Source organism: Cervus canadensis, chromosome 1 (genome assembly GCF_019320065.1).
Source record: "Cervus canadensis isolate Bull #8, Minnesota chromosome 1, ASM1932006v1, whole genome shotgun sequence".
In the NCBI taxonomy this organism is placed as follows: Eukaryota; Metazoa; Chordata; class Mammalia; order Artiodactyla; family Cervidae; genus Cervus; species Cervus canadensis.
Genome location: NC_057386.1, coordinates 19462247 through 19488238, shown reverse-complemented (window position 1 = coordinate 19488238; position 25992 = coordinate 19462247). Strand labels below are relative to the sequence as shown.

General features: G+C 45.7%; 1 protein-coding gene and 1 pseudogene across 1 annotated transcript; both read right to left on the bottom strand.

Moving 5' to 3' along the window:
- Positions 1-5482: 5482 nt before the first annotated feature.
- On the bottom strand, positions 5483-5567 carry LOC122424756 (annotated as a pseudogene).
- A 9274-nt stretch (positions 5568-14841) lies between these two features.
- LOC122441308 (alanyl-tRNA editing protein Aarsd1) lies at positions 14842-24069 on the bottom strand. Its single transcript, XM_043467693.1, has 12 exons — positions 23816-24069; positions 23533-23664; positions 21638-21797; positions 19870-19927; positions 19320-19476; positions 19108-19224; positions 18749-18879; positions 18355-18421; positions 18089-18180; positions 17597-17651; positions 16409-16503; positions 14842-15197 (listed from the first exon to the last, which is right to left on the bottom strand). Exons 1-12 carry the CDS (start codon positions 23852-23854, stop codon positions 15062-15064), a joined length of 1239 nt encoding a protein of 412 aa, XP_043323628.1. The 5' UTR covers positions 23855-24069; the 3' UTR covers positions 14842-15061.
- Positions 24070-25992: the final 1923 nt, after the last annotated feature.

Genomic DNA, 25992 nt, shown 5'->3' with positions numbered 1-25992 from the left:
AGGTATCTTTAAATTAACTAATATCTCTTAATGAGTAACATTTGTTTTCAGGTAGTTAAACTTAGTCAACTGTCCCATAAAAATCAGAAGACCTCCCTGATGTCTAAGTGGATAATTACAAACCTATTTTTTAATTAAAAATACAAAAAGTTTAAGGGACTTCCCTGGCATTCCAGTGATTAAGATTGTGAGCTTTCACTGCAGGGGGCACAGGTTCAACCCCTGGTCAGGGAAATAAGATTCCACATGCCTTGAGGTGCGGCCAAACAAATACATGAATAAAACTTTAAGAACTAAGCTTACTTAGGTTCATTTTCCAAGAGAAGAGAATGGGGGAAGCTGAACGCTAGGCACAATAACCAGGACTGCTGTCAGCAGGGAAGCGTGGGAACAGACACACTGCGTGCATCCGTGTGCACTATGTCACTTCAGGCGTGTCCGACACTTTGTGACCCTGTGGACCATACCCCACCAGGTTCCTCTGTCCATGGGATTCTCCAGGCAAGAGCAGTGGAGTGGGTTGCCATGCCCTCCTCCAGAGGATCTCCCTGACCCAGGGATCGAACCTGCATCTCTTAGGTCTTCTGCAACGGCAGGCTCTAAATAGCAGGTGGGTTCTTTGCACTAGTGCAAGAGCTCCCCAAGTGCCCCTGCTGTCCTGATGCCTTTCTGGGGACTCCCCCAAAACAGCACTCAAGGGCCCAGCAAGGGGCCCCCAGGATTCTGCTCCTGCCCCTCTTGGATCGACACCATCCTTCAAGGCCAGGAGTGGCCCTTTATCCCTCTCTCTCCCTCACTCCCACATCCAGTGGGTCGGGAAATCCCAAGGGCTCTCTAACTTTCGAAGTGTATCCAGAGCCCACCTCTTCCCATCGGCAGGAGGAACGGGAAGAAGCAAGGGAGTCTGTCAGGGGGCTGATGCTGTCGTCCAGGTCAAAGAAGATAGCATCAGCCCCCTGACAGACCCCCTTGCTTCTTGCCATGCCTCTTGCAGTCTTTTTTCATCAGAACAGCCATAGCGATTTTGGGGGGAGCGGGAGCTGCATGGGGTCTTTCACTGTGGCCTACAGGGGCTTCTCTGTAGTTTCGGCGCTCTGACTTTTGTCTAGTTGAGGTGCGCAGGCTTAGTTGCCCTGGAGCATGTAGGATCTTACTAACAGTTCCCTGACCAGGGATGGAACCTGAGTCCCCTGCATTGGAAGGTGGATTCTCAACCACTGGACCACCAGGGAAGTCCCGATAGTGATTATTTTAAATTGAAAGTCAGACTCTGGGCCTTTGTGCTTAAGATGCTTCAGTGGGTGGATGTCATTCAGAGTAAGAACTGCACTCCTCCTCCTGGGTTGGTGGCAGTGGGGGGAGCGGTGGGGGACAAAGGACCCTCATCTTGTTCCTCTGCTTCCCCTACAGCTTCCACTCCTGCCACCGTGGCTTCTTGAGGTCCCTGGAGCAGACCAGGTGCACTCTAGCCTGAGGGCTTGGCAACAGCTCCTCCCCTGCCCCCATGCCCTACCCTCAGATACCCGCCTGCGTGATGCTCTCATCTCTGTCGAATCTTTGCTTGAATCTCATCTTCTCAACAAAGCCTTCCATGACCACCCAATTTAAAATTTCCATTCCATACCTTTCTCTCCCCGTTCTCACCCTCTGCATTCCCAGCCCTCCTCTTTCCTGCTCCCTTTCTTTCGTTTTCTCTTACTGATTAGATTCATTGTTTCTGATGTGTCTGCATGACTAAAAGATAAGCTCTACTAGGGCAGGAACTGTTTTGTTCATTGGTGTATCCCAAGCATGTAGAATAATGCCTGGCACACAAAGGCACTCAATAAATACTTGTTGAAAATGCTCAGGGCTCACGCCATAGCAATTGGTAAATAATTTGAATATATCACCTAAAAAGATCCTATGAAACTAGCCTATAAAAAGCAGTCAAAGGAAAAAGAAACAGCAAAGTGCATCAGGGGAAACGCATGTGGTTAGCAACTATTATAAATCCAAAATGATGGTTCACAAAATTAGAGCATCCGCCAGTCCCCCTGACCCCACTCCCACTCCAAATTACCTGGCTGAAGGAGGCATGGCCTTCGTGGTCTAAAATAGAGCTCCTTCTGCTTCTTCGGTTCTCAGGATCATTTATAAACTATATCCTGCTTTATTTTCAGTCCATGACTTTTTTGAACAGTGTGTCTCTATGATTTTTTTTTAGATGTCTTGAATCAGCTCTTGGAAGATTTCGTGGTTCATTGTCATGTAAAGCAGCTTTTCTTTCCTTGCAGTTCTCAGTTTCATTTTCTTGCATCCTACGTTTTTCTCTTTCTCGAATTCTTCTCTTGTTTGGCTGGAGTTGATCCAACACACCAAAGCAAATATTGTTTGTTTGTTCCAGAAAGGGAACACAAGCGGTAATCTTTCTGAGTTCTTGTCTGTTGAACAGTAGCCCCGTTTTGTTCATGTCTAGAATCTTGACAAGTTTATATTCCAGGTGATTACTGACGCCATCAGAGGCCAGTCTGCAGCCACAACTTTCTGCACACGTTACCCAAGCTCTCTCTGTATTCTCAGAGGCTCCTTTCTCACCGTGGCTGTGAAATCACATCGAAACTGTTGAAGCCAGCTCTCCAAGATGGATATATTCTACACTTGTCAGAAGTAGTGAGCATGTTGAGTGTGTGTCCATTAGGTTATATTATATTATGAGTTCCTTAGCCTATCTTGCCATAAAAGCCTGCTATGAAGGATTTTATAAAAATAGGTCTTACAAAGCAAATTAGCTTAGAGCAAAGGTAACTGAAATAGCCAGAAATACAAAATGTTGCTGTTGTTTTTTGTCAATAATCAAGATGTGAAGGGGACTTCTTTGGTGATCCAGTGGCTAAGACTCTGCACTCCCAATGCAGGGGGCCCGGGTTGGACCCTTGTCTGATCCCTGGTTGGGGAACTAGATCCCACATGCCACAACTAAGACCCAGTGCAACTAAATAAATAAATATATATATATTTTTTTTTAAAGACATGAAAAGGGCTGTAGGGAGTCAAGAAGCTGAAAAAAAAAAATGAGTTAAAAATGCAGAATTTCAGGAAGACTGAGAAAATCTGAGAGATAACCTGGAGGTAACATTCAAGCCTCAGCTTTTAAATAGATGAAAAAAAAGAAAAAATATTCCTTGTTGTCTTGCGGTAGCCCTTGATAGCATCAATATAGAGGAATTCGGGGGCGGGGGCACCTGAGAAATGGGAACAACGGATGCTGTTTTCTTTTTTTGTGTGTTTGTTACATAAATTAAGTCATTTATTATCGGCTAGCCATGTTTCAGATGGTGAAACTTCTACTGGCCTTGGTATATGCCTCCAGTCATCTCGTGACAGACGTGACTGTGACTGCAGACGTGGGCTTGGAGGCACCCACAGCTACCATTTTCATTCAGGAACCACAGTGCCACATCGCCACAACTCAGCTCTTCATTTCAGTTTCCTCTCCAGAAGGAGCAAGTGTGCTGGGTGTGTTGGTTGATGGTGATTTTCTTCATCAAAACATCAAACAAGGCATCAAAACAAGTCCCATGTTTACCGATGACTCAACTTCTTAGGGTGTTTAGCCTCGTCATTGCCAACTAAGGCTGAGCCCAGAGAGCCGGATGTCGTTTTCTGATTTAAGTTAGGATTCAGCACTATTCAGAATCTCTGGTCTTGGCGGAATCAAGGGCATAAAATATCAAGCATCAACTTTACCAGGGCTGGGCTGTGCTTAGTCGTTCAGTCGTGCCCGACCTTTTGCAACCCCATGGACTGCAGCCCACCAGGCTCCTCTGTCCGCGGGGATTCTCCAGGTAAGAACACTGGAGTGGGTTGCCATGCCTTCCTCCATGGGATCTTCCCAACCCAGGGATCGAACCCAGTTCTCCCGCGTTGCAGGCGGATTCTTTACCAGCTGAGCCACCAGGGAAGCCCAGAGAAGGGTTAAAACTCCCCAAAACACAAATGACAAATTCTTTACAGAAGCCCACACCTTGTCTCTTGATTCCTTGTTGGCTTCTTAAGAACTGACTGCTCCATGTCCCACACACAAGATTTTCAGAAGCCACAAGGGGCCAAGATGTGAAGCTGTCTGGCTAAATCCAGCCGGGGCCTCTTTATCTTTTTCCTGGCGGAGGCCTGGGCAACCCTAGGCTCATAGCACCCTCTGCTGTCAAATTCTAGAAACGGTGCCTTGCTGTTGAGACCAAGACTGCTAGAGGATTCTGGTCTGGGGCGAGGAAGCAAATGACAAGAGCAGAAATTCAAAATTAGTTTTCATGCAAAACTTCAGGACGAGTTAATCTTTATGGTAACAAGCAGCAAAAACAGCCAAAGAAAACGGGACAGCAGAACTTTTCCAGCAAGACGGCTTTTCAGTCTTTTCCAAAGCTGAATGGAAATCCCGGACTCACCCATACCAGGAGCCAAAAGAGGCCAAGTACACTTTTTCGAGCACCATTTGTAAAACACATAGAATGTTGTCTTCATAGAATTCGAGCCCAGGGTAACAGAAAGGAGGAGACAGACAAGCTTAGTATTAAATGTAGGGAATTAGGGGCTTCTCTTTTGGACCCTGTAAGAATCAACTCCTGGCATTCAGCACGATAATGTATATACCTGCCCTAACAGAGGTAAAATTAAAGGCTATGTGGCAACATTGTAATGGAAGGTTTTCACTTCTATTTATAGCTTGTTTATTCGATCCTTTTTCCTTGCCAAAAACACCAAACAGCCTTAAGATCCTTAAATGCCCCTGTCCTGAAATCACTTATTTAACCATAAGAGAGATGCTAGTTTATAAAAGATATTGGATATATATATATATATATATATATATATGTATATGTGCTAAGTTGCTTCATTTGTGTCTGACTCTTTGCAACCCTATGGACCGTAGCCCTCCAGGCTCCTCTGTCCCTGGGATTTTCCAAGTAAGAAATACTGGACTGGGTTTCTGTACCCTCCTCCAGGGGATCTTCCCAACCCAGGGATTGAACCTGTGTCTCTTATATCTCCTAAACTGGCAGGCAGTTTCTTTACCACGAGCCACCTGGGAAGCCCTGTATATATAAATATATATAATTTGTGTGCTCTTTTAAAGTATATTAATAGTACTTATAGGCATGCGTGCTAAGTCCCTTTAGTCGTGTCTGACTCTGTACGACCCCATGGACAGAGGAGCCTGGTCAGCTATAGGCTCCTCTGTCCATAGGATTCTCCAGGCAAGAATACTGGAGTGGGTTGCCTTCTCTCCTCCAGGGGATCTTCCCAACCCAGGGATTGAACCTGAGTCTCTTATATCTCCTGCATTGGCAGGTGGATTCTTTACCACTAGTACTTATGTAACTACTTACTAATATACTAGATATGCTGCTGAGAGGCCATACTACATGGGGGTAGGCAGATGGATTCAAGAGCCAGATTGTTGGTTCAACATTGTGCCATGCCGATTACTAGCTGTGTGACCTCAGGCAAGCTCCTTATCTCTCTGTGCCTCTGTATCCTCATCTCTAGTAACAAACTATAGAAATGATCCCTGAAAGTATAGACTTTGTATCCTCATCTCTAAAGAGGATGACAGTGCGCTCATCTCATGGAGTTGTTTTGAGAATTAAACAAGTAATATTTATAAAGTGCTTAGAACCATGCCTGGCAGAACTGTACACATTTAATACCAACTGGTAATTGAAGCACAAGCTGGAATCAAGATTGCCGGGAGAAATATCAATAACCTCAGATTTGCAGATGACACAACCCTTATGGCAGAAAGTGAAGAACTAAAAAGCCTCTTGATGAAAGTAAAAGAGGAGAGTGAAAAAGTTGGCTTAAAGCTCAACATTCGGAAAACTAAGATCATGGCATCTGGTCCCATCACTTCATAGGAAATAGATGGGGAAACCGTGGAAGCAGTGTCAGACTTTATTTTTTGGGCTCCAAAATCACTGCAGATGGTGACTGCAGCCATGAAATTAAAAGATGCTTACTCCTTGGAAGGAAAGTTATGATCAACCTAGATAGCATATTAAAAAGCAGAGACATTACTTTGCCAACAAAGTTTTGTCCAGTCAAGGTTTTTCCAGTGGTCATGTATGGATGTGAGAGTTGGACTGTGAAGAAAGCTGAGCCCCAAAGAACTGATGCTTTTGAACTGTGGTGTTGGAGAAGACTCTTGAGAGTCCCTTGGACTGCAAGGAGATCCAACCAGTCCATCCTAAAGGAGATCAGTCCTGGGTGTTCATTGGAAGGACTGATGCTGAAGCTGAAACTCCAGTACTTTGGCCACCTCATGCCAAGAGTTGACTCATTGAAAAAGACCCTGATGCTGGGAGGGATTGGGGGCAGGAGGAGAAGGGGATGACAGAGGAGGAGATGGCTGGATGGCATCACCAACTCGATGGACATGAGTTTGAGTAAACTCCAGGAGTTGGTGATGGACAGGGAGGCCTGGCATGCTGCAATTCATGGGGTCACAAAGAGTCGGACACGGCTGAGCGACTGAACTGAACTGAACTGAAACAATAATAAAATAAAAATTACGCAGTGGCACTGAAGTCTGCCTTTCACTATTTTTTTAAATATTTGTGTATTTTTAAAAATTTTGCTGCATGGGATCTTCGATCTTCATTGAGATAGGCAGGATCTTGAGTTGCAGCATATGGGATCTAGTTCCCGGACCAGGAATTGAACCCCAGACCCCACCCTTGAGAATACAGAGTCTTAGCTACTGGACCACCAGGAAATTCCCAGCCTTGCACTATTTGGAATTGCAATTAGTAGGGGGTTTTTGTCAAGTGTAACTTCCTTGTATTCATGAGATCTTTTTCAGACTATGTTTTTATCACCCTCTTTTTGCTGGGGTGTAACAAAGCATTTACCTTCTGTTAGTGGGGAGGGAGGGGAGCCTCTGGGGACCAGAAGAAATGGCCTAGAAGTGGTGGGAGAGACTCATTTGGATGAAGAGCAACACAAGCTTCATGTCTTATTCTTTGCTTCCTTCTTATAACAGCCACATAAAAGATACCAAAGTATGTGTGACTCTGATGAATCCATCAGCCTCTTTAAGACCCTGGTCATCTTCTGGAGCTGAGGACAGTTTGAAGTCCAGAATTTCATATAAAGAAGGAGCTTAGCAGTGACCCTCTGGTTGCAAGGGAAACCAACTGAGTTGTCTTAGAACAAAATAGCTTGGGGAATTCCCTGGTGGTCTAGTGGTTAGGGCTCAGGTGCTTTCACAGCCAAGGGCCTGGGTTCAATCCCTGATCAGGGAACTAAGATCCCACCAGACACACAGCACAACCCCCAAAAAACAAAAGAAACCTAGTTTTCTTTGCCTATTAAGTGCTCTGCTGTGTTGAAATGGCCTGGATGCTGGTGCCCAGGTGAGACTCCATTCTCCCCCAAGCCTTTGTTGTCACTGCTACAACACTCCTTGCTTCCCTCCCCACCATTTTTCTCTCTTCTTCACCTGCTCTTTTCCTCTTTGACTTAACAGAATGTATAATTTTACATTTATTTGCTTCTCTCCTTTAAAATGCCGTTGAGAACAGTGATCACAGCTGTATTATCCACTAGTGTGGCCCAGTTCCTAGAACTGTGTCTGGCACTCGCTACACTCTCAGTAAGTATCTATTAAATACATGAACAAATGAATTCTTGGGTTGTTTATTATATGTCCAAGCCAACAATAACAACAACCTCCGTTGGGGGTCCAGTGGCTAGGATCCCATGCTCCCGATACAGGGGGCCCGGGTTCGACCCCTGGTCAGGGAACTAGATCTGCATGCCGCAACCAAGAGCTCTCAAGTCACAAGTGAAAGATCCTAGATGCCGCAATGAAGGTCAAAGATCCTGAGTGCCACAACTAGGACCCAGCATGACCAAATAAATAAATATTAAACAACAACAACAAAAACGAGTTGGGCTTTCCTGGTAGCTCGGCTCGTAAAGAATCTGCCTGCAATGTAGGAGAACCTGGTTCAATCCCTGGGTCGGGAAGATCCCCTGGAGAAGGGATTCCCACTCCAGTATTCTTGGGCTTCCCTGGTGACTCAGCTGGTAAAGAATCCCCCTGCAATGCGGGACCCTGGTTTTGATTACTGGGTTGGGAAGATCCCCTGGAAAAGGGAACAGCTTACCCACTCCAGTATTTTCGCCTGGAGAATTTCATGGACTATGAATGATCCATGGGGTTGCAAAGAGTCAGATATGACTGAGCGACTTTCACTTTCAAACAACAACAACAAAAACAAGTCAGGTGACATGGAAGAAAGAGGGAATTTTATTTTCGCAGAGGGAAGGTTTGATTCTGAAACACTTGGCTTTGAGGTTGGTGTTTGAGGGTGAGCAGGGATGTTTACAGGAGGCCTTGGCTGCAGGTGGCTTCTGCAGGGAGCTCACAGAAGGGCTCAGCAGAAGACAGAGAAGGCTCTCACTGTTAGTGCCTCTTCTGCCCTGGACCCAGGCTCAGGTCAGTTTACCAAGACCCGCTCTTGTTCCTTGACCTTGAGAGCCAGGCGCTCTTGCCAGCAGTCGTCTGCACAGAAGGTACAGACCTTTCTGGAAAAAAAAAAAGAAGAAAATGTCTCTATCACTCGTTCCCAAATAACCCTAGTTGCCCTCCGTCAAGGGCTCTTTAGTCATAGCTTGGATCCAATTCAGGAAAGGAATGGGCGACATAGAAGCTTTCTGCATGAGTGTTTCATTAGGGTATGTTGAGCTGCCTGTTTCCCAGCAGGGCCATGAAGTTTATTTAAGTTCTTATGAAGGGAAAGACCTGGCATTCTAGCATAGCTTGGCCGACTCTCTGGTTTCCACTCAGGACTACAGGGTGGGGTGCAGCTATAGGACATTTAGGCTGTCTGCTGCTCTGTGTCTGGCTTTGATCTGATGTCTTTCGTCTTTCATACTAAAATCTGATCCAGCACCTAAACGTGCACACATAATTACGAAGGCGACCCTCACCCAGGTGTGAGCCGCAACATCTGTGTCTTCAGAAATCTATGGGTACTTGAGTCATAAAACCTTCTGAGCCCAGAGGGAGCCCCTTCTCACTATTTCTATGCTGCAAAAGTGGATTCTAGGGACTTCCCTGATGGTCCAGTGGTTAAGACTTCACCTTCCAATGCAAGGGGGTGCAGGTTGGGTTCAATCCCTAGTTAGGAAGCTAATTCCACAGGCCTCATGGCCAAAGAAACCAAAACATAAAACAAAAACAATATTGTAACAAATTTAAGAAGACTTTAAAAATGGTCCACATGAAAAAAAAAAAGTGGATTCTAACAATGTTCCAGAATATACAATCTATGTGTATGTATGGGTACCTAAAACTCTACCACATTTTATGCTAATTAATACCTATTATTCTCTTTTAATGTTACTCTAATAAATATTTAAACTCACTCTGCTGGAGAAGGAAATGGCAACCCACTCCAGTGTTCTTGCCTGGAGAATCCCAGGGACAGGGGAGCCTGGTGGGCTGCTGTCTATGGGGTCACACAGAGTCGGACACGACTGAAGCGACTTAGCAGCAGACTTAGCAGTAGAAGGCCTATAGTGAGAGGATTAGAAAGAAAATCTCTGCTGAGAAAAAGAGCCATAAAGAAAAGCTGCCTCTCACAGGTCTTATTACGTATGGGCTGAGGGAGAACGTTTTTTTACTTGATGAATTCCTAAGCACAAATCTGCCCACACTGGGTTTGGTGTTTACATTAATTTGTGTGGTCTAGGAAAGCTTGTGCCAAATGTTTCTAGCTCAATAATGCCCCAGAGCATCTGGTAGAAGCGAAGACAAATCCTCACTAGAAAAATGTACCCTCAATTCAGGTTTTGCCATGTTCATTTCTACTATTAAATATATATGAATGTGTGTGTGTGTGTTACTGATCTGTTAATAGCTCTTCTGATGAGTATTATGGAACTTCATTATCCAAGCAGCTCAATGTATCATTAGTGCTAAAGTTGAATTCCTTTCAGAATTCATTAGTTGACAGCCTTCTTGCTCAGGTATACAGTCCTGAATTTTCCTGCTCCATGGTTTGTAAAGGCATTATATGATGTTCAATAAACTCCCTTATTTGTGAAAAAATAAAATAAAATAAACTCACTCTGCTTGACTTTCACAAAAGATAACCCATCCCTTCCCTTGAATACAAACTGTTCCTCTCCCTGGGGCAATGGATTAGGGCCCCTCTGACAGGCATGAATGACATCACTGGTTCCAAAACTGCTGCTTTATTTTCCCTTCTTTCATACAACTAGTTAGTGTTTTCATGCAAGTTGCTCAAATGTTGATGCACTTTCCTAATTATTTCTTTCTGAGGACATAGTGTTTATATCCCCACTTGCAGGTCAAGAAATTGAAGGTCAAAGAGAGTCTCAGCAAGGAAACCAGACACCCTGGGTTTTGCCAGAGACCATCCTGGTTTGTGGGGGCTTCCCAGGTGGCACTAGTGGTAAAGAACCTGCCTGCCAATGCAGGAGACGCCAGAGATGCGGGTTTGATCCCTGTGTTGGGAAGATCCCCTGGAGTAGGAAATGGCAACCCACTTCAGTATTCATGCCTGCAGAATCCCATGGACAGAGGAGACTGGTGGATTACGGTTCATAGGGTTGCAAATAACTTAGCGACTTAGCATGCAGGCACGCATCCTGGTTGGTGACTGTGGCTCTGGAGAGATGTGTAGAGCAACCCTTTTACTCTTAGAAAGACACAAGTTTGGGGACTTCCCTGGTGGTCCAGCGGCTAAGGCTCTGTGCTCCCAATGAAGAGGGCCCAGGTTCAATTCCTGGTCAGGGAACTGGATCCCACGTGTGGCAACTAAGGGTTTGAATGCTGAAACTAAAGATGCCCCATGATGCAACTAAGGCCCAGCACAGTCAAATAAATAATTTTTCTTAGTTCCTTAAAAAAACAGTACCCAACTGTTTTTTAAAAATGATATGGATAGTAAATGATATGGTCTAGTCTACATGATCAGAACTCACCTGAGTGGTGGCAAGCAGGGGTAGCCCCCAGTCCACTGCTCCTTTTAGTATGCCCCGAGGAAATAGAAATATAAAGGGATAGAGGGAGATGACATACACATGAAAATGAACTCACTTGGGAATTCCCTGTGGACCAATGGTTAGGACTCTGCACTTCCATTGCAGGGGCCCTGGGTTCGATCCCTGGTCAGGGAACTAGGATCCCAACAAGCCACACAGCCAAGCAAAACAAGACAAAATGATTCCACTTGGGTCTCTGCTCAAGGGAATCCTGCCTGAGTCCTTCTAAAAGTAAGGAGCCTTCTGTGAAGCAAATAATATGCCCCCATCTCTCATCAAAGATTCCATTTTGTACTGCATAACTTTTACACTATGTTTAAAAAAAAAAAAAATGACACTCATTTAGCTGAGAAAAGCAAGATGCAGAGGGGTGTACAGTGTGTTTCAAAAGAGGGAAGATCTATATCCATCTATTAAAAAAAAAATACTACCAGATGATAGGTAAGAAATTAGTAGTTATCTCTAGCAGGGAAAATCGGGCAGGGGCAGGGTTGGAGAGACATTTTAAAAATACATTTTGAGGGCTTTCCTCATGATCCAGTGGTTAAGACTCCACACTTCCCATGCAGGGTACATGGGTTCAATCCCTGGTGAGGGAACTAAGACCCCACATGATACACAGTGAGACCAAAACAAAAATTTTTTTTAAATGCCTTTCATGCCCCTAAGCAGCCTACTGATGCAACAACAATGCCCAAATTTTGCCTCAGAAACTCAAACTCCTCTTCCTTCTGGCCACCTCCCTGCAGCCTGCCTCTCCCACTCCTCTGCCTCCTGGCTCCAGCTGAAGTCTCAGGCTCCAGACTCCAGCTCCTGACAAGTAGGCTGTCTTGTGGCTTTCAGTCTTACCAGACAAACTGTTTTAACTTCTTTTGTTTGGGGAGAAAACTAATTGGATACTGTCGTTCTCTACTTAGGGGCTCTTAAAACACGGAAAAATGTTATTCCCCACCAGAGCTGAATCTACCCTGAACTTTCTAGAGGTGTATCACACACACATGTAAGCACAGAACCTCATCAGGAGACTCAGGATTGAACCATAAGTTTGATTTGAAGGACCAGCACAGACACCATAATTGAGTGCCCTGTGATGGAAAAACACAGGTGGTTGGGGGAGGGATTTGTTTATGCTTTGAAATGGAATGGCACATCAAAAAATTTCTTGTTGGACTTCCTTAGTGGTCCAGTGGATAAAACTCTTGTGCTTCAAAGGCAGGAAGCACAGGTTTGATCCCTAGTTAGGGAACTAAGCTCAGTGGTAAAGAATCTACCTGCAATGCAAGAGCAGCAGGAGATGCAAGTTCGATCCCTGGGTCAGGAAGATCCCCTGGAGGAAGTATTCTTGCCTGGGGAATCCCCATGGACAGAGGAACTTGGCAGGCTACAGTCCATAGGGTCCCAAAGAGTCGGATAGGACTGAAGCGACTTAGCATGCACACTCAATAGCTTCCAAATGGTGCCCTGTGGCTCCATAGGAAACCCTCAGGGACCTCCTGAGTGCCTTCAAAACTCCATGCCTCCACTTCCTTTTCTTTTTTTTCCCACTTCCTTTTCCAACCAGATCAACACAACTTTCGTCCATTTCTGAAATGGGCTTTTATATGTAAGGCTCATGAAGAAAAGCTTCCTTTATTTAAACTAAAGACAAAAGTCTAGAAGCCACTGCACTAGGTAAGCACTCAGTTCCTTCCAGAAAAATTCAATGAAGCCATGCTCCCTGCCTCCGTCTCTCTAGCAAAACAGTAGCAGAATTTCTTCATGTGGGAATTTCACTTGAATAAACTCCTGGTGAGAACAAGAAGATGGACATCTAATCTGAAGCTATTTGTTGATAGCTGCTGGGTTCAAGGGAAGATCCCCTGGAGGAGGGCATGGCAACCCACTCCAGTATTCTTGCCTAGAGAATCCCAAGGACAGAGGAGCCTGGTGGGCTACAGTCTACGGGTGGCAAAGAGTTGGAAACAACTGAAGCGACTTAGCATGCACACACACACGCTGGGTTCAGAGGAAGCTTCCCCTGGGCTCAATCATAGCTCTAATATAACTAGGAAAGCACATGAGGTGCCTGCACCCAAATCCATCCACAGCAGCCCCACCCAGGGATGCGGCTCACCTGGGGGTGGAAGAAGGCCAACTGCTCCTACTGTTACAATCAATCCTCGATTTGCAGGTAAAGAGAAACAGAACACTAGGTGATCAAAAATGACCTGTTGCTAGATCACCTCTGGGAATCCATTAAGTGCTTTTTAAAAATTTTTGGCTATGCTGAATCTTTATTGCTACACTCAGGCTTTCCCTAGTCGCAGTAAGTGGGCTTCTCATTGTATTGGCTTCTCTTATTGCAGAGCATGGGCTCTCAAGTGCATGGCCCAGAAGTTTTGCTCACGGGCTTAGTTGCCCCTCGGCATGTATAATCTTCCAGAACCAGGGATGAAACCTATGTGCCCTGCGTTGGCAGGTGGATTCTTAACCACTGGACCACCAGGGAAGTCCCACAAAGTGCTTTCTTGAGCACGTACTGCCATTTTACCAGTGAGGAAAGTGAAGGTTGAAAATGCAAGGTAACTTTCCTAAGTGAGTAAATGACAGAATCAGATTTTTTTTTTTTAGTTGTATTCTTAAATTGTGAAATAACCCCATGGAATAAAACATAAATGCAGGCCACAATGCAAAACTATTAAGCAAAGTGAAGTGTAAGTCGCTCAGTCAAGTCTGACTCTGTGACTGTATTGTGCATGGAATTCTCCAGGCCAGAACACTGGAGTGGGTAGCCTTTCCCCTCTCCAGGGGATCTTCCCAACCCAGGAATTGAACCCAGGTCTCCTGCATTGCAGGCGGATTCTTTACCAGCTGAGCCACCATTAATAAGCAAAAGCCTATGTAAATGCCACCCAAGTCAAAAAACAGAATGTTGCCAGCATTCAAGAAACCACTCTCCCACCCACCCCCACCTTGGGTCTCTGCTCCGTGCTGCTTCACTCCCTCCCCAGAGGTAAATGCTGTCCTGACTTTAAATTATTTTCCTGCTTTTCTTTATAATTTAACCACCTGTAGGTGCACAAAGCCAGGATTTCTACTCAGGTCTGTGAAAACCCAAAGTCTATGCTCTTAACCTCAAGATGTTTCAATAATGAGCCTTAAAGTCTTAGAGCCTTAAAGTCTCACTTGTTTCATATTAATAATGACCCCAGTTTTCTCTGGGTTAGTTTTGCCTGGTATCTCTATCCTTTTCCTGCCTCAGTAGCAGACTTAGAACATTTTTCTACAAATATTTTTGTGGACTCTTAATCTATTTACAGTCATTGATAGTTTTTAATTCTGAAACACAAGACTAGGGAAAAAGTAAGAGAAAACAAGGAGATGTGAGTCTACATCCTAAGCCAAGCCTCCAGCTTGACTCTTATCTCCTCGGGCAGCTGCATTTCTCTACAAGGAAAAGACTGCAGCTGGATTAGATACATTCATACATTTCATCAACATAACACTCACAGGTAGGATATACGTAACAGGAGCCGAAGAAAGCTGTTTAAGACTCACAGACTTAACAGACTGTGGTTGCCACGAGGGCGGAGGGAGGCGGAGGATTGGGAGGTTGGGATTAGCAGATACAAACTATTATATATAGAACAGATAAAGAGCAAGGTCCTACTGTGTAGCGTAGAGAACTATATTCAGTATCCTGTGACAAATCCTAATGGAAAAGACTATGAAAAAGAACATATAGTTTGTATAACTGAATCACTCTGGTATATAGCAGAAATTAACACAACACTGAAAATCAACTATACTTGAATAAAATTAAAAAAAAAAAAAAATCTGTTTATTCACAAAGATGCTGACTACATAAGCACACTGGAATACACTGCATAAATTCATCACTTGTCATATAAATATACATGGTACCACAATCATTTCAAGTCAAACTATTTTATTGCCCAAGAGGCTCCTTCTGTGGTCTCAGGAGGCCCGCTGTCAATGGAGGACCAGCGGGGCACCCGAGTCCTCACTCCTCTGCGCTCTGCGTGCTGACGTAGTCCTGGAGAAGCGCCTGCACCTCTGCCCGCTGGCTCATCTTGGTGGCCTTGCCCTGAAAGCGGCCTTTCTTCCCAGCGCCCTTGCCTTCCAGCACCTCAGCCACCCTGGGGAGCAGAGGGATGGTCAGGGAGGGGTGTCTCTTAGGGGAGAGTCACGGGAAAAGCCAGGCCAGCCCTGAAGCTTTCCTTGCTGGCTGAGGGGGAGGGAGAAAAAAGTAGAAGGCTTCTAGAAATAGTTGTATGTGGGCACAAAGTTACACGCAGCATGTTGATAAGAGTGAATAACTAGAAACAACAGAAGTGCCTAGAAATGGGCTAAATTACAGCAACCTCCAGGGAGCAGGGCAAGAATAATTAAGGGTAAAAAGCTGTAGACACAAAGGCCTGTGGGAACAGCAGTGAGTGAAGCAACTGGGGCTGAGTGAGAAGGGTGGGCCCACGGCACTGGCTGAGTCTATGGTGTCTGAAGAGGCAGCCAGCACTTCCTCACAGATGCTACCCTGCAGGAATGTGGACACAGAAATGCCAGAGCATGCCTTTTCCCACCTCCACCATTTTTTAAAAAGCTAGAACTCTATACATTTTTAAGAAAAAATCTCCTAATTTTAAAAGGTAGCAACTAATTTTGAAAATTTAAAATAGTACACAGGCCGAACCAGTCTATAGGTCTCACCTGGCTGTCAGGAACCTCTGCTCTAAACACTTCTGTTTTCCTTTAGGTTTTACAATGAACATGTGTTCATCAGAGCCCATCAAGGACTTCAAAAACCCTAAATGCCACAAAGAACATGACATACTCCACTTCCATAGCTAATTTAAAATAAGAAAATACAAAAAATAAAAGTCCAGCACAATTCTATCTTTTCTATAATAACTACATCAATGCCTTTTTTGATTCAGTTTCAAAATCCTAATTTTTTCCCCCAAGTTTGCCTCTATCTTGTGGATGCCTTAAGCACCTGTTTCATCTGCCTAGGGAGAATCCAAAACCTATATTCAAGCATCACTTATGAATCTCAATTTCTAAAAGAAAAAACACAAAGTACATTAGATTTGGAGACAAAAAGTCCTGGGCTTGAGTCTCAGTTCTCTCACTTTAACCGTGAGATCTGAAGCACAGGACATGCTGTCCCTGGTATAGCAAAGTGCGAATGATGGTGGTGATCATTATTTCTGCTCAGCCAACCTCACACGGCTGTGATGTGATCAACGTAAGATGCAGACACAGTGGCGGCCCTTTGCATTCATCAGGGCTGTGTTAGCAGGTTAGGCTTACAGGCTCTCCCACCCGCACATAGCTGTCCACAGTTAATCACCTGGGCCCCAGGGTCTCCACGGCCTCAGCTGGTCCTGCCAGTAAAAAGAGTCCAGCACCTTTCTCATCGCCCACAGTTAAGAAGAGGAGGGTCTCCTAGGATGGAAGACAAGAAGATAAGCCCTGATACTTAAAGACACGCAGTCAATCCCCTCTAAACTACACTCTTTTCAGCCTCAAGGACACATTTTTATCATACTGCAATATATATCAACACACTGTACATCTTAAGACAATGTGATATGTCGACTACACTTTAAAGAAAAACAGCTTTTCCCTCTAAACCACAAGTGATGTTCCTGATGAATGGTAAGACAGCCCCTCCACTCTGGGGCCCATAAGGGACAAGAAACTTTGACAATGGCTTTAGGAACTCAGGCTGAACATTAAGTAGGGGGCGGAAGGCTGCTGACCATGATCAAGGATAAAATGCCTTTCATGATCTGACTCCTGCCAACCTCTGGAGCCTGGCCACCCCACTGCCCTCCTACACTGTGCCTGCCACTGCCTACACCTCCATGTCTCCCTCGGCCAGGCCGCCCCGGCTCCTGTGTCTGCCGACTCCTAAGCAGTCTTCTAGGCCCCTCCCCTGAAGCCTCCTCAGCCTGACAGAGAATGCACTCCTCTCACTCTAGCATCAACCACCCTAAATCACAAAGATCAGCATACATAGCTATCTTCCCAGATAAAAGTGAGCTCCTTGAGAATGTGCACTATCTACACAGAATTATGAAGAGAGATGTACACACTGCTTGGCCCAGAGTGACTATTTCAAAGAGTATTTTTGGAGTAAAGGCAAAAGAGAGACCTGGAAAACACTAAACTCTGGACAGTCAGGACTGGGAGGAATGCCTGAGGCCAGAGGCAAAGGTCAACAGAAGGGATGGCCTTCTAAGGACCAAGCCAACCCCCATATTTCTGAAATCAGGCCCTTGGCACACATAAATATGGGTGGTATGGAGAAATTCCAGTTCTGATAAAAGGAGCTCCAAAGCTGGTAAATGTCACAGTCCCAGAAAGGTCAATACCACTGAGCAAGTCTGACACCTAAAACAAAGCCTGGCTCACGGTTAGTGTTGAGAAAATGGCATTGAATGAGTTTCTATTTCCTATTCTCCACATGTTCATGAGGAAGACCCCTTGCAAGGTCTCCAACTAGGGTGGACAAAGAACCTCACGCTCCTCTTACCTCTGGCCCAATCTCATTGGCGATGATATTCATGAACTCAGAATCGCCATCCTTCCTAAAACAAAGGGCACAGACGTGAGACCCAGGCTGCAAATGGAGCTGGGAAATTGCAGGAAGCCCAGCTCCTCCTACTGGCCTCCCCGCTGCCTTTCCTGCAAAGTGCCAAAGAAAGAGGGCAAACGGAGGGCAAGCCCGACGTCCTTCTCGACCTGAGCACATTACAATAAGCTTTGCTTTATGTTGTTTCTATTTCCCTTAAACAGGATTCTCCCAGGTAAGTGGAGAATTGTTAGATGGTGAAGGATCTGAGGCAAGGTGCTAAGAAAGTTACATGTGAAGATGTTCATATCAAACCCAGGAAACCTGGAAGGTAACACATTACTTAGGGTCTTCTCAGTCTTGAGAATACCACGGGGGTGACCCGCCTCCCACTCCTGCACTCTACGCCGGGAAGAGCTGAGCCCGAAGCCCAGCGCCCCCGGCCTGTCTCACCTGTGTAATGCGATCACACCTCCACAGTCCGCGCTGTTCCTGAGGCTGTGGGCAATGTGCACAGCCAGGTCTCTGAGCAGATTCAGGTTGTTCTGAAATGGACAGTGTCACTCAGTCATCCGGCAGGGAAAGGGTAACCAGAGGGAGCACCGTCTCCCTCTGCCCCTCACTGCTGCCACACTGCACATCCGGTCAGGTGAGGGGCTGAGTCTGGGAGCCTGTTCAGGCAGAGCCCACGCCCTTTCCACCCTCCATGGATAAATCACCTTCTGCAGGAGCTTGCTGGAATTCTGCAGCTTCTTCACTGCTTCCACGTGGTCCTCTGCTCCACACCTGCAAGAGAAAGGTTCGTGGAGGCCCCCCTAGTTTCCCAACTGCTTCTGGTGTTGAGCGTAAATCAACAATGCCCCTCCTGATGGTGTGTCTCCCTCCAGATGGGACTCGGGGACATTTTGATGGAGCCTCAGAAGGTTGGGGGGAGAGGATATAAAGGAAGAAACCATTCTGTGTGCATCTGGCTAACTACCCAAAGCGCTGCAGCATTTATGACCGCATCTCACCTCCCAGAGATAAGAGTATTCTGTCTCCTGTATGGGTGGGCAGACTACACTCTGGCTGCCCTGGAGCTGAGAGTCGAGCCCAGGAAGGGGGTGTACGTACTTCAGCAGAGCCGTGAGCGCCTTCTCAGTGCCGTGACTCCTCTCCATCCACTTCAGCACCCGGTTCCCAGCCAGGAAGATCAGGTTGGTTTTGTTCTTTTTCCCCTTCTCAGTGCCCAGAATTTTAATGACCTACATGAGGCAAGAACGTAACACACACACATATACATGGGTAAGCCACAGCAGGTGCTGGACCCGAGGGGAAGAGAGACCAAGACCTCCCCAAATAGCTCAGGAGCAATAATGGAGTGACTTCGCTCAGGACCCCTTGGGTGTCCCCTCCATCACTCCCAGCCCTGCTGTGATCCCCCACCCCTGACACCCTCTCTTCCACCCATTCAAGAGCCCTCTCTCACCTACCTGAAGGTCACTGAGATTGCTCACGTGAGTCCCGCAACACATGTTGGAATCGACGCTCTTGATGGTAACAACTCGAATAGGCCCAGCGTGATCATCCGGCAAACCCCGGCCCCTCACCTAGGACATGAGGAAAGGAGGAGGGCTGTCTGAATTTTGATGAGGAGCCCTCGGGTGGGCACTCTGCAGAAGACACCCCCTGGCTCTCCCCTCACCTGCTCCACCTCTGGATCATCCAGGCTCAGTTCTCGCACATTTACTGGCAGCCGATCTCGGATTTTTTCATTGACACTCTGCTCAATGGCAGCTACTTGCTCTGCAGTCACAGAGGGGCTATCCAGCTCAATGACACTCCGGAGTCGCCCCAACTCCCTGCCAGAAGTAGAGTGGTCACAGGATGCTGACGGGGACGATGAATAGTATAAGGAAGAGTATCGTTTACAGAGCATGTTCATGTAAACGCTGTTATTGAATCCTCACAGAAATGTCACAAGGCAGGGACTGTCACTGCCATTTTACAGGTGAAGGGGTTAATATTAAGGAACATGATCAAGGTCATGCAGCTGGGATTCACCCTCTAGGTCACTGGGCTCCAAATTCTATGTTCACTCCTAAGCAAAGGCAGATGTTTCTCAGGGGGAAACAAAGTCATCCACCACCCCATCTTCACAGGGACCAGGTGAGCAAAGCAGATTTTTATTTTCCTGCCCCTAACCCATCAGGAGCTGGCAGTCAGGGACCCATGCTGGACAGTCCCCTGCTCACCATGATGTTGTCTTCAGCCCAAAAAGATCATCAGCAACTGCGGTGATGAGATGCTGCCCTGAACAAAGAGAGGAGACAGGAGAAGAGTAAGGAGCCCAGGCAGTCACACAATCCCCATGTCAATGTCATCCCAGAAATTCTGCTGAAGACCTGCTGGACATTGAGTAATACTCTCGAGAGATACTTTATTGAAAATCCTCAGGAGAATTCTACAAAAAGCTTTATGATGCCATTTCATGAATGAGGAAATCGAGGCCTAGAGAGATCAAATAAATGACTTGCCAAGGCAATGTACCTCGTCAGAGGCAGGATTTGAACTCAAGTTCTCATTGAGCCACATCCATTCATTTGACAAAAAGAAAATCTTTTAGGTATGTTTTTTGTTTTGAATTTTTGTTTTTTCCTGGCCTTACCGCACAACTTACAAGATCTCTCAGTTCCCCAACCGGGAACTGAACCTGGGTCACGGCTGTAAACCTGGAACTCTCACCAGCAGGCCACCAGGGAACTTCCCATTTGACAGAAAGTTATCAAGTGCCTACACATACGAGGCACAGGGCTTGGTACTAGAGCTATGGTGCTATCCCTGATCGATGACAGTGAGGAGGAGGAAAAAAAGCAAGAGGAAGAGAAGGGCCAACTGTGAAAGCAAAGGGAACAAGACAGCCCAAGGCCTTGAAGGAGCAAACAAACAGGGTAATATTGAAGAAATCAAGAGAAGGCCAGGATGCGGAGAGTGGGAAGCAGAGGCACTGGATGAGGCTGGAGCAGTAGAAAAGCAGCAGCCCAGGCAGGTCTTACAGCCCATGACAAGATGTTTGGCTTTAGTGAGCTACAGGCAGCCTCCGAAAAGCTTGAAGGCTGGGAGTGGCTTGATCGGATTTTCAGTTTTAGATTATTCTGGCTGCTTTGTGGAGAATGGGCTGCAAAGTAGCAAGACTGAATGTGGGAAGACTAGCTAAGAGACTATTACAGAGGGCTGGGGAGAGATGGCGAGAGGTGGGATAAGGACAATGGCGTTGACAGTGGAAGTGGGCAGAGAAGCATTGAGAAAGTAAACCGTCAGGATGCAGACTGACTGGCTATCCCTAAAGAGGGGTCTGAACAGACTACCAGGATTCAAGCGACCGGGTGGATGCTGATGCCATGCACTGAACCTAAAAGGTGAACGGAAAACCAGATCAAAGGGAGGGGGTGGCTTTTCAATTCCATTTTGGACATTTTGAGTTTAAGAAGGCTATGAGACATATCCAGATGAAGATATCCAGTGGGAGTTAGTAATACTTAAATCCAGCAGTTATTCTAATACTTTAACTGCTCATCTTGGAGGGTTTTTTTTGACTGTGCTATCTTCGTTGCTCTGCGTGTGCTGTTTCTAGTTGTGATGAGCAGGGGCTACTTTCATTGTGGTGCCCAGGCTTATTCACTGCGACAGCTTCTCCTGTTGCAAAGCACAGGATCTAACATATGTGAGCTTCAGCAGCTGCAGCACGGGGTTCAGTAGCTGTGGCACATGTAGAATCTTCCTGGACCAGGGATTGAACCTATTTCCCCTGCATTGGCAGGCAGACTCTCAACCAGTGGACCACCAGGGAAGTCCTGCTCATTTTGCTTTTATAACATTTATCACATCTTGCCAGAATCCTGATTCTGAATACGTCTGTCTCTTCTAAAAGGTTAGCTCCTGGAGAACCCACACATCTCAATCATCTTGACATTCCCAAACAGCAACTGCCCCTGCTAGAAGTGTCCCATCCCACTCATCTACCTGAATGCTGCTGCATGTGGTCAAACCTCCGCTCCCAGTCCACCCGGACTTGAACCTCAGTCCCAGGGGTCAGGGGTGTCTGGGTGAAATGATCAGCCTGGGTGCCCCGGCGAGTCACTCTCAGCACAGAGATGTCATTGATTGTACCACGGTCATCAGGCTGCGTAAAGAAATAAAGATAATCAGTGGTGGCAGGCAGGGCTCACCTAACTCCTGGAATCAAAGACTCTCCAGGGCAAGTATGTGAAAAACACACCCAGAATTTGAGATTCTCTAAGGGAGAAAGGCAATGCCAAGTGAGGTGGTTCATTTTGCTCCAGGAGGGGACTATCTCTGTCTTCTTCACTCTGAACACCTGTATATTTTGGTCTTTAGAACAGAATAACAGAATTAAACGTTGTAACTATAGGAAGGAAACTTTTAGTAAAACCCAAAGAAACTTAATCCTCACTCTCATTGCTTGGTTTAGATTCTTCTCTTTCAATAGTTTCTAAAATGATCCGAATTTTTCTCCCTTCTTCCATTCTATCTTCTTCACTGCTACTAGGATTAAACTATGTTTTATTAAACTAATGTTTTATTAAACATTAAAAATATGAAGTATTACAAAATACAACTGCTTACAAGATACTGTGACTGCCCAAGAATACAATGTAAATAAGACATGGTCCCTCAAGCAAATGAAGAGTCTGGAAAAGATACAGACATGCCAACGGTAAGACATGGTCCCTCATGCAACTGAAGAGTCTGGAAAAGATATAGACATGCCAACAGGCAATTGCAAAATGACCTACAGCCTGCTATAGTTCAAAAAAGTACACTGTTCTAGAGAAGCTCAAAAGAAAGGGTCCTAACAATCTAGGAAAATCAGGGAAGACTTCCTGGAAGGGGTGGTATATAAAGTGAGACCTACTATGGATACTGGACGTCACAGGTTTTCCTTCAGCAGATCAGAAAACCTCTACACTGGCCACTTAGTACGTTCTCTCACATAATTTCTTTGCCTAAGTACTTCCATGGCTCACCACAGCTTCCTGAATGAAGTCCACACACCTTAACACATCCTTCAAGGCCCTCTGAAATGCCCCCACTTAGCTTTCCAAAGCCATCTCCAGCCTGTCATCAACATGTACCATAAGCTCCAACTATATGGGACTGTTTACAGTTAACCAGACTTGTCAGATTCTTTCAGGCTCCCCTGCCTTCGACTGTGCTACTCTCTCTGCTGGGAAAGCTTCTCCCACAATGCCCACCTTTGAGGTGAGTATCCTCCTTTCTCAAGTTCTCACTGGATCTTGTCCCTACCCCATCACAGTATTGATAAGTCTGCCCTCTCTTGTGCTCCTTCAGAGGAAACTTTTCCCTCTGTGCTAAACATGCTAATGGAATTCCGACCTCAGGTCCTTTGCACTTATTCTCCCTCCCTGGAAATAGTTCCCCTCCCCCACCAGCATCACCAGATGACAGGAACGGCTTAACACCCACTTCCCTTAGTTCTTGACTAAAGTAACTTGTCCTCTACCTAGGAGATCATCCCATCACTCTGTTTCCCTCAAACTTTAGTTTTCTCCATAGAACTTATCTAAGCTGGTATATTATTTATCTAGTCACCGTTTTTTCTGTTTCCTCCAACAAATACACTATGTAGGCAGAGACACTTTCTCGTTCAACCTTTATCCTCAGAGCCTGGAACAGTACCAAAGAGGGTGTGTTAGGGCTGGATAAGTATCTGTTGATAAATATCTGTTGAGTGAACAAATGAGCCGAATTGAGCTAATTTCCAACTGTATTCATTACAGCTGAGACTGAGAGACAAGAGACACTTCCCACCGGGTGAGAAAGAAATTGAGCGCTTCCTGGGAAGGGAAGGGAGGGGATCGAGATGGGCCTGGTACCTGTCCCCCGCCCTCGGGGAAAAGCAGCGTGTCTTCCAGTACCACTTGGAAACCGCTCAGCACTTCCTTTTTGCCGTTGCTTCCTTCGGTATGCAGCTCCGCGGGACGGCAGGAGACCACAGTGGTGGTAAACTGGGTGGAGACGGATGCAAAAGTAAGCCCCGACCCCAACCCTCAGCGCACCGGACTGAATCCAGCTCGGCGCCCCCTCCACACGGCGCCCCCTCGCCCCGCACCGCCGCACCCGCTCGGAGCAGCAGGTTTCCCGCCCCGCAGGCCGCACCTCTCTGGCGTAGCTGTCCCGCTGACACAGAAACGCCATCGCTGCTGTCTCCCAGGGCGCGGGGATGCGCGCTCACTGAAATGCCCGGCGGCGGACGGAGAGCAAAGCGGGACAATCTTCACACCGGGCGCGTCTCTGCGCAGGCGCAGCAGGGCAAAGAACGGGATGCGGTTTGAACAAATTTATTCAAAACGCGACGTGCAGGCTCTCGGAATTGTTTAGCGACTATTTGTGAAAAGGACCAGAAAAAAAAAGACAAAACTGCGGCTTGAACTTGTCGAAGCACTTCGTTTGGCCCCTTTGGACCTCAGGGAGGGACATAATTCAGCCCCGCGGAAGCCCGGTCGATAGAAACGTGGATGGTACTGGTTTGCATACGCAGCAGCGCCGCCCAATGGAATTATAATGCAAGCCACATATGTTCATAATATTTTTATTTAAATGACCATATCTAAATTTTTTCATCATGTAATGAGTATTTTAAAATGAGTTTCTCCCCCACCCCGTACAAAATTTTCGAAACTTGATGTGTATTTTACACTTACAGCACTTCTCAGTTGGGGATATCAATATTTCAAGTACTCAGTAACCTTGTGTGACCATTGCTACCTGATTGGACAGTGCAGATAGATTAAAAGAAATTAAACTGCAATCAGTGTCTTAAAACGTTAAACGAATTAAAAGTTTAGATTAACTTTCTGCTGTTTTGCTGCTAAGTGGTCAGTCGTGTCAGACTCTAGGACCACATGGATTGTAGCCCACCAGGCTCCTCTGTCCATGGGATTTTCCGAGGCAGGAATACTGGAGTGGATTGCCATTTCCTCCTCCAGGTTCTGTTCTTTTAAACTAATTAATAAAAAGCTTGAAGTCTCCAGATGCTTCAGAATTTAGGACTTTCCTGATTTTAGGCAGTAACGCAGACCATACCTATATGTTACCTAATGTGTTCCATTTGGAACTCTGGAGCAACCCCCTGTGATCAAATGTATGAATATTTATGCTGAGAAATAAATGCACTAAACCAAATAAACAAAGACTATAAATAGCCTAACATCATTTTAAGTCATGTTTTGATGCCAGATGAGTTTTGGTGTTAATTTTTTTTAACTCATATTTTAGAACTTTTCAGTTTTCAGAATTGTAGGTGAAGAGAGATATGCTATACAAGTTCAGGTCCCAGCTTTGCCACTTACTGTGACCTGTTTGACCACGATTAAGAAAAGACAATAATTTTATACGGTTGATATGAAGTTCAAATAAGATATAAAGTTTACTTAGATAATATATAAATACTTAGTCACTCAGTCATGTCTGACTCTTGCAACCCAATGGACTGTAGCCTGCTAGGCTCCTCTGTCCATGGGATTTCCCAGGCAAGAATACTGGAGTGGGTTGCTATCTCCTTCTCCAGCGGATCTCCCCAACCCAGGAATCAAAGTCAGCTCTCGTGAATTGCAGGCAAATTCTTTACTGAGGGAGGTTCTAAAAAGAAACATTAGTCACTAATGAACAATAAGCAATCTCATAATTTAAAGCAAATAAAACCAGGGAATTCCCTGGTGGTCCAGTGGTTAGGATTCTGCACTTTCACTGCTGAATGCCTGGGTTCAATCCCTGGTCTGGGTACTAAGATCCTGCAAGCCTTGAAGGGCAGCTGGAAATAAATAAATCAAGCAAATCAAGCCAAGTATAATTTTATCTTGGCAAATACCTAAAAGAATTTGGAGAAGTGGTGGAAGTGATGGAAGTGGTGGTAGAAGTGAAAATCAGTATTTCATCTAAGAACAACTTAGCAACAGCTTTCAAAATGTTTACATGTATCTGCTCTTTGACCTAGCAATTTCACTTCTAGAACTTACACTATATGAACTCCTTGGCAGTCCAGTGGTTAGGACTCAGTGGTTCCACTGCCAGGGCCCAGGTTCAATCCCTGGTGGGAGAACCAGGATCCCACCTGGTTCTGGCAGGGGGTAGAGGTGGGGGTGGTGTGGATTTACCCTACAAATGTTCTTGCCAAACATGTAAAGATGTACTTTTTAAACTGTTCCTTGCACCTTCGTGCAAGGAAATTTCAATTTTCACCTTCAGTTAAATTATGGAAAATATGTTCAACTGAATAACATGGAGCCATAAAGAGTCAGATCTATGTACACTGACTTGGAAAGAACTCCAATATA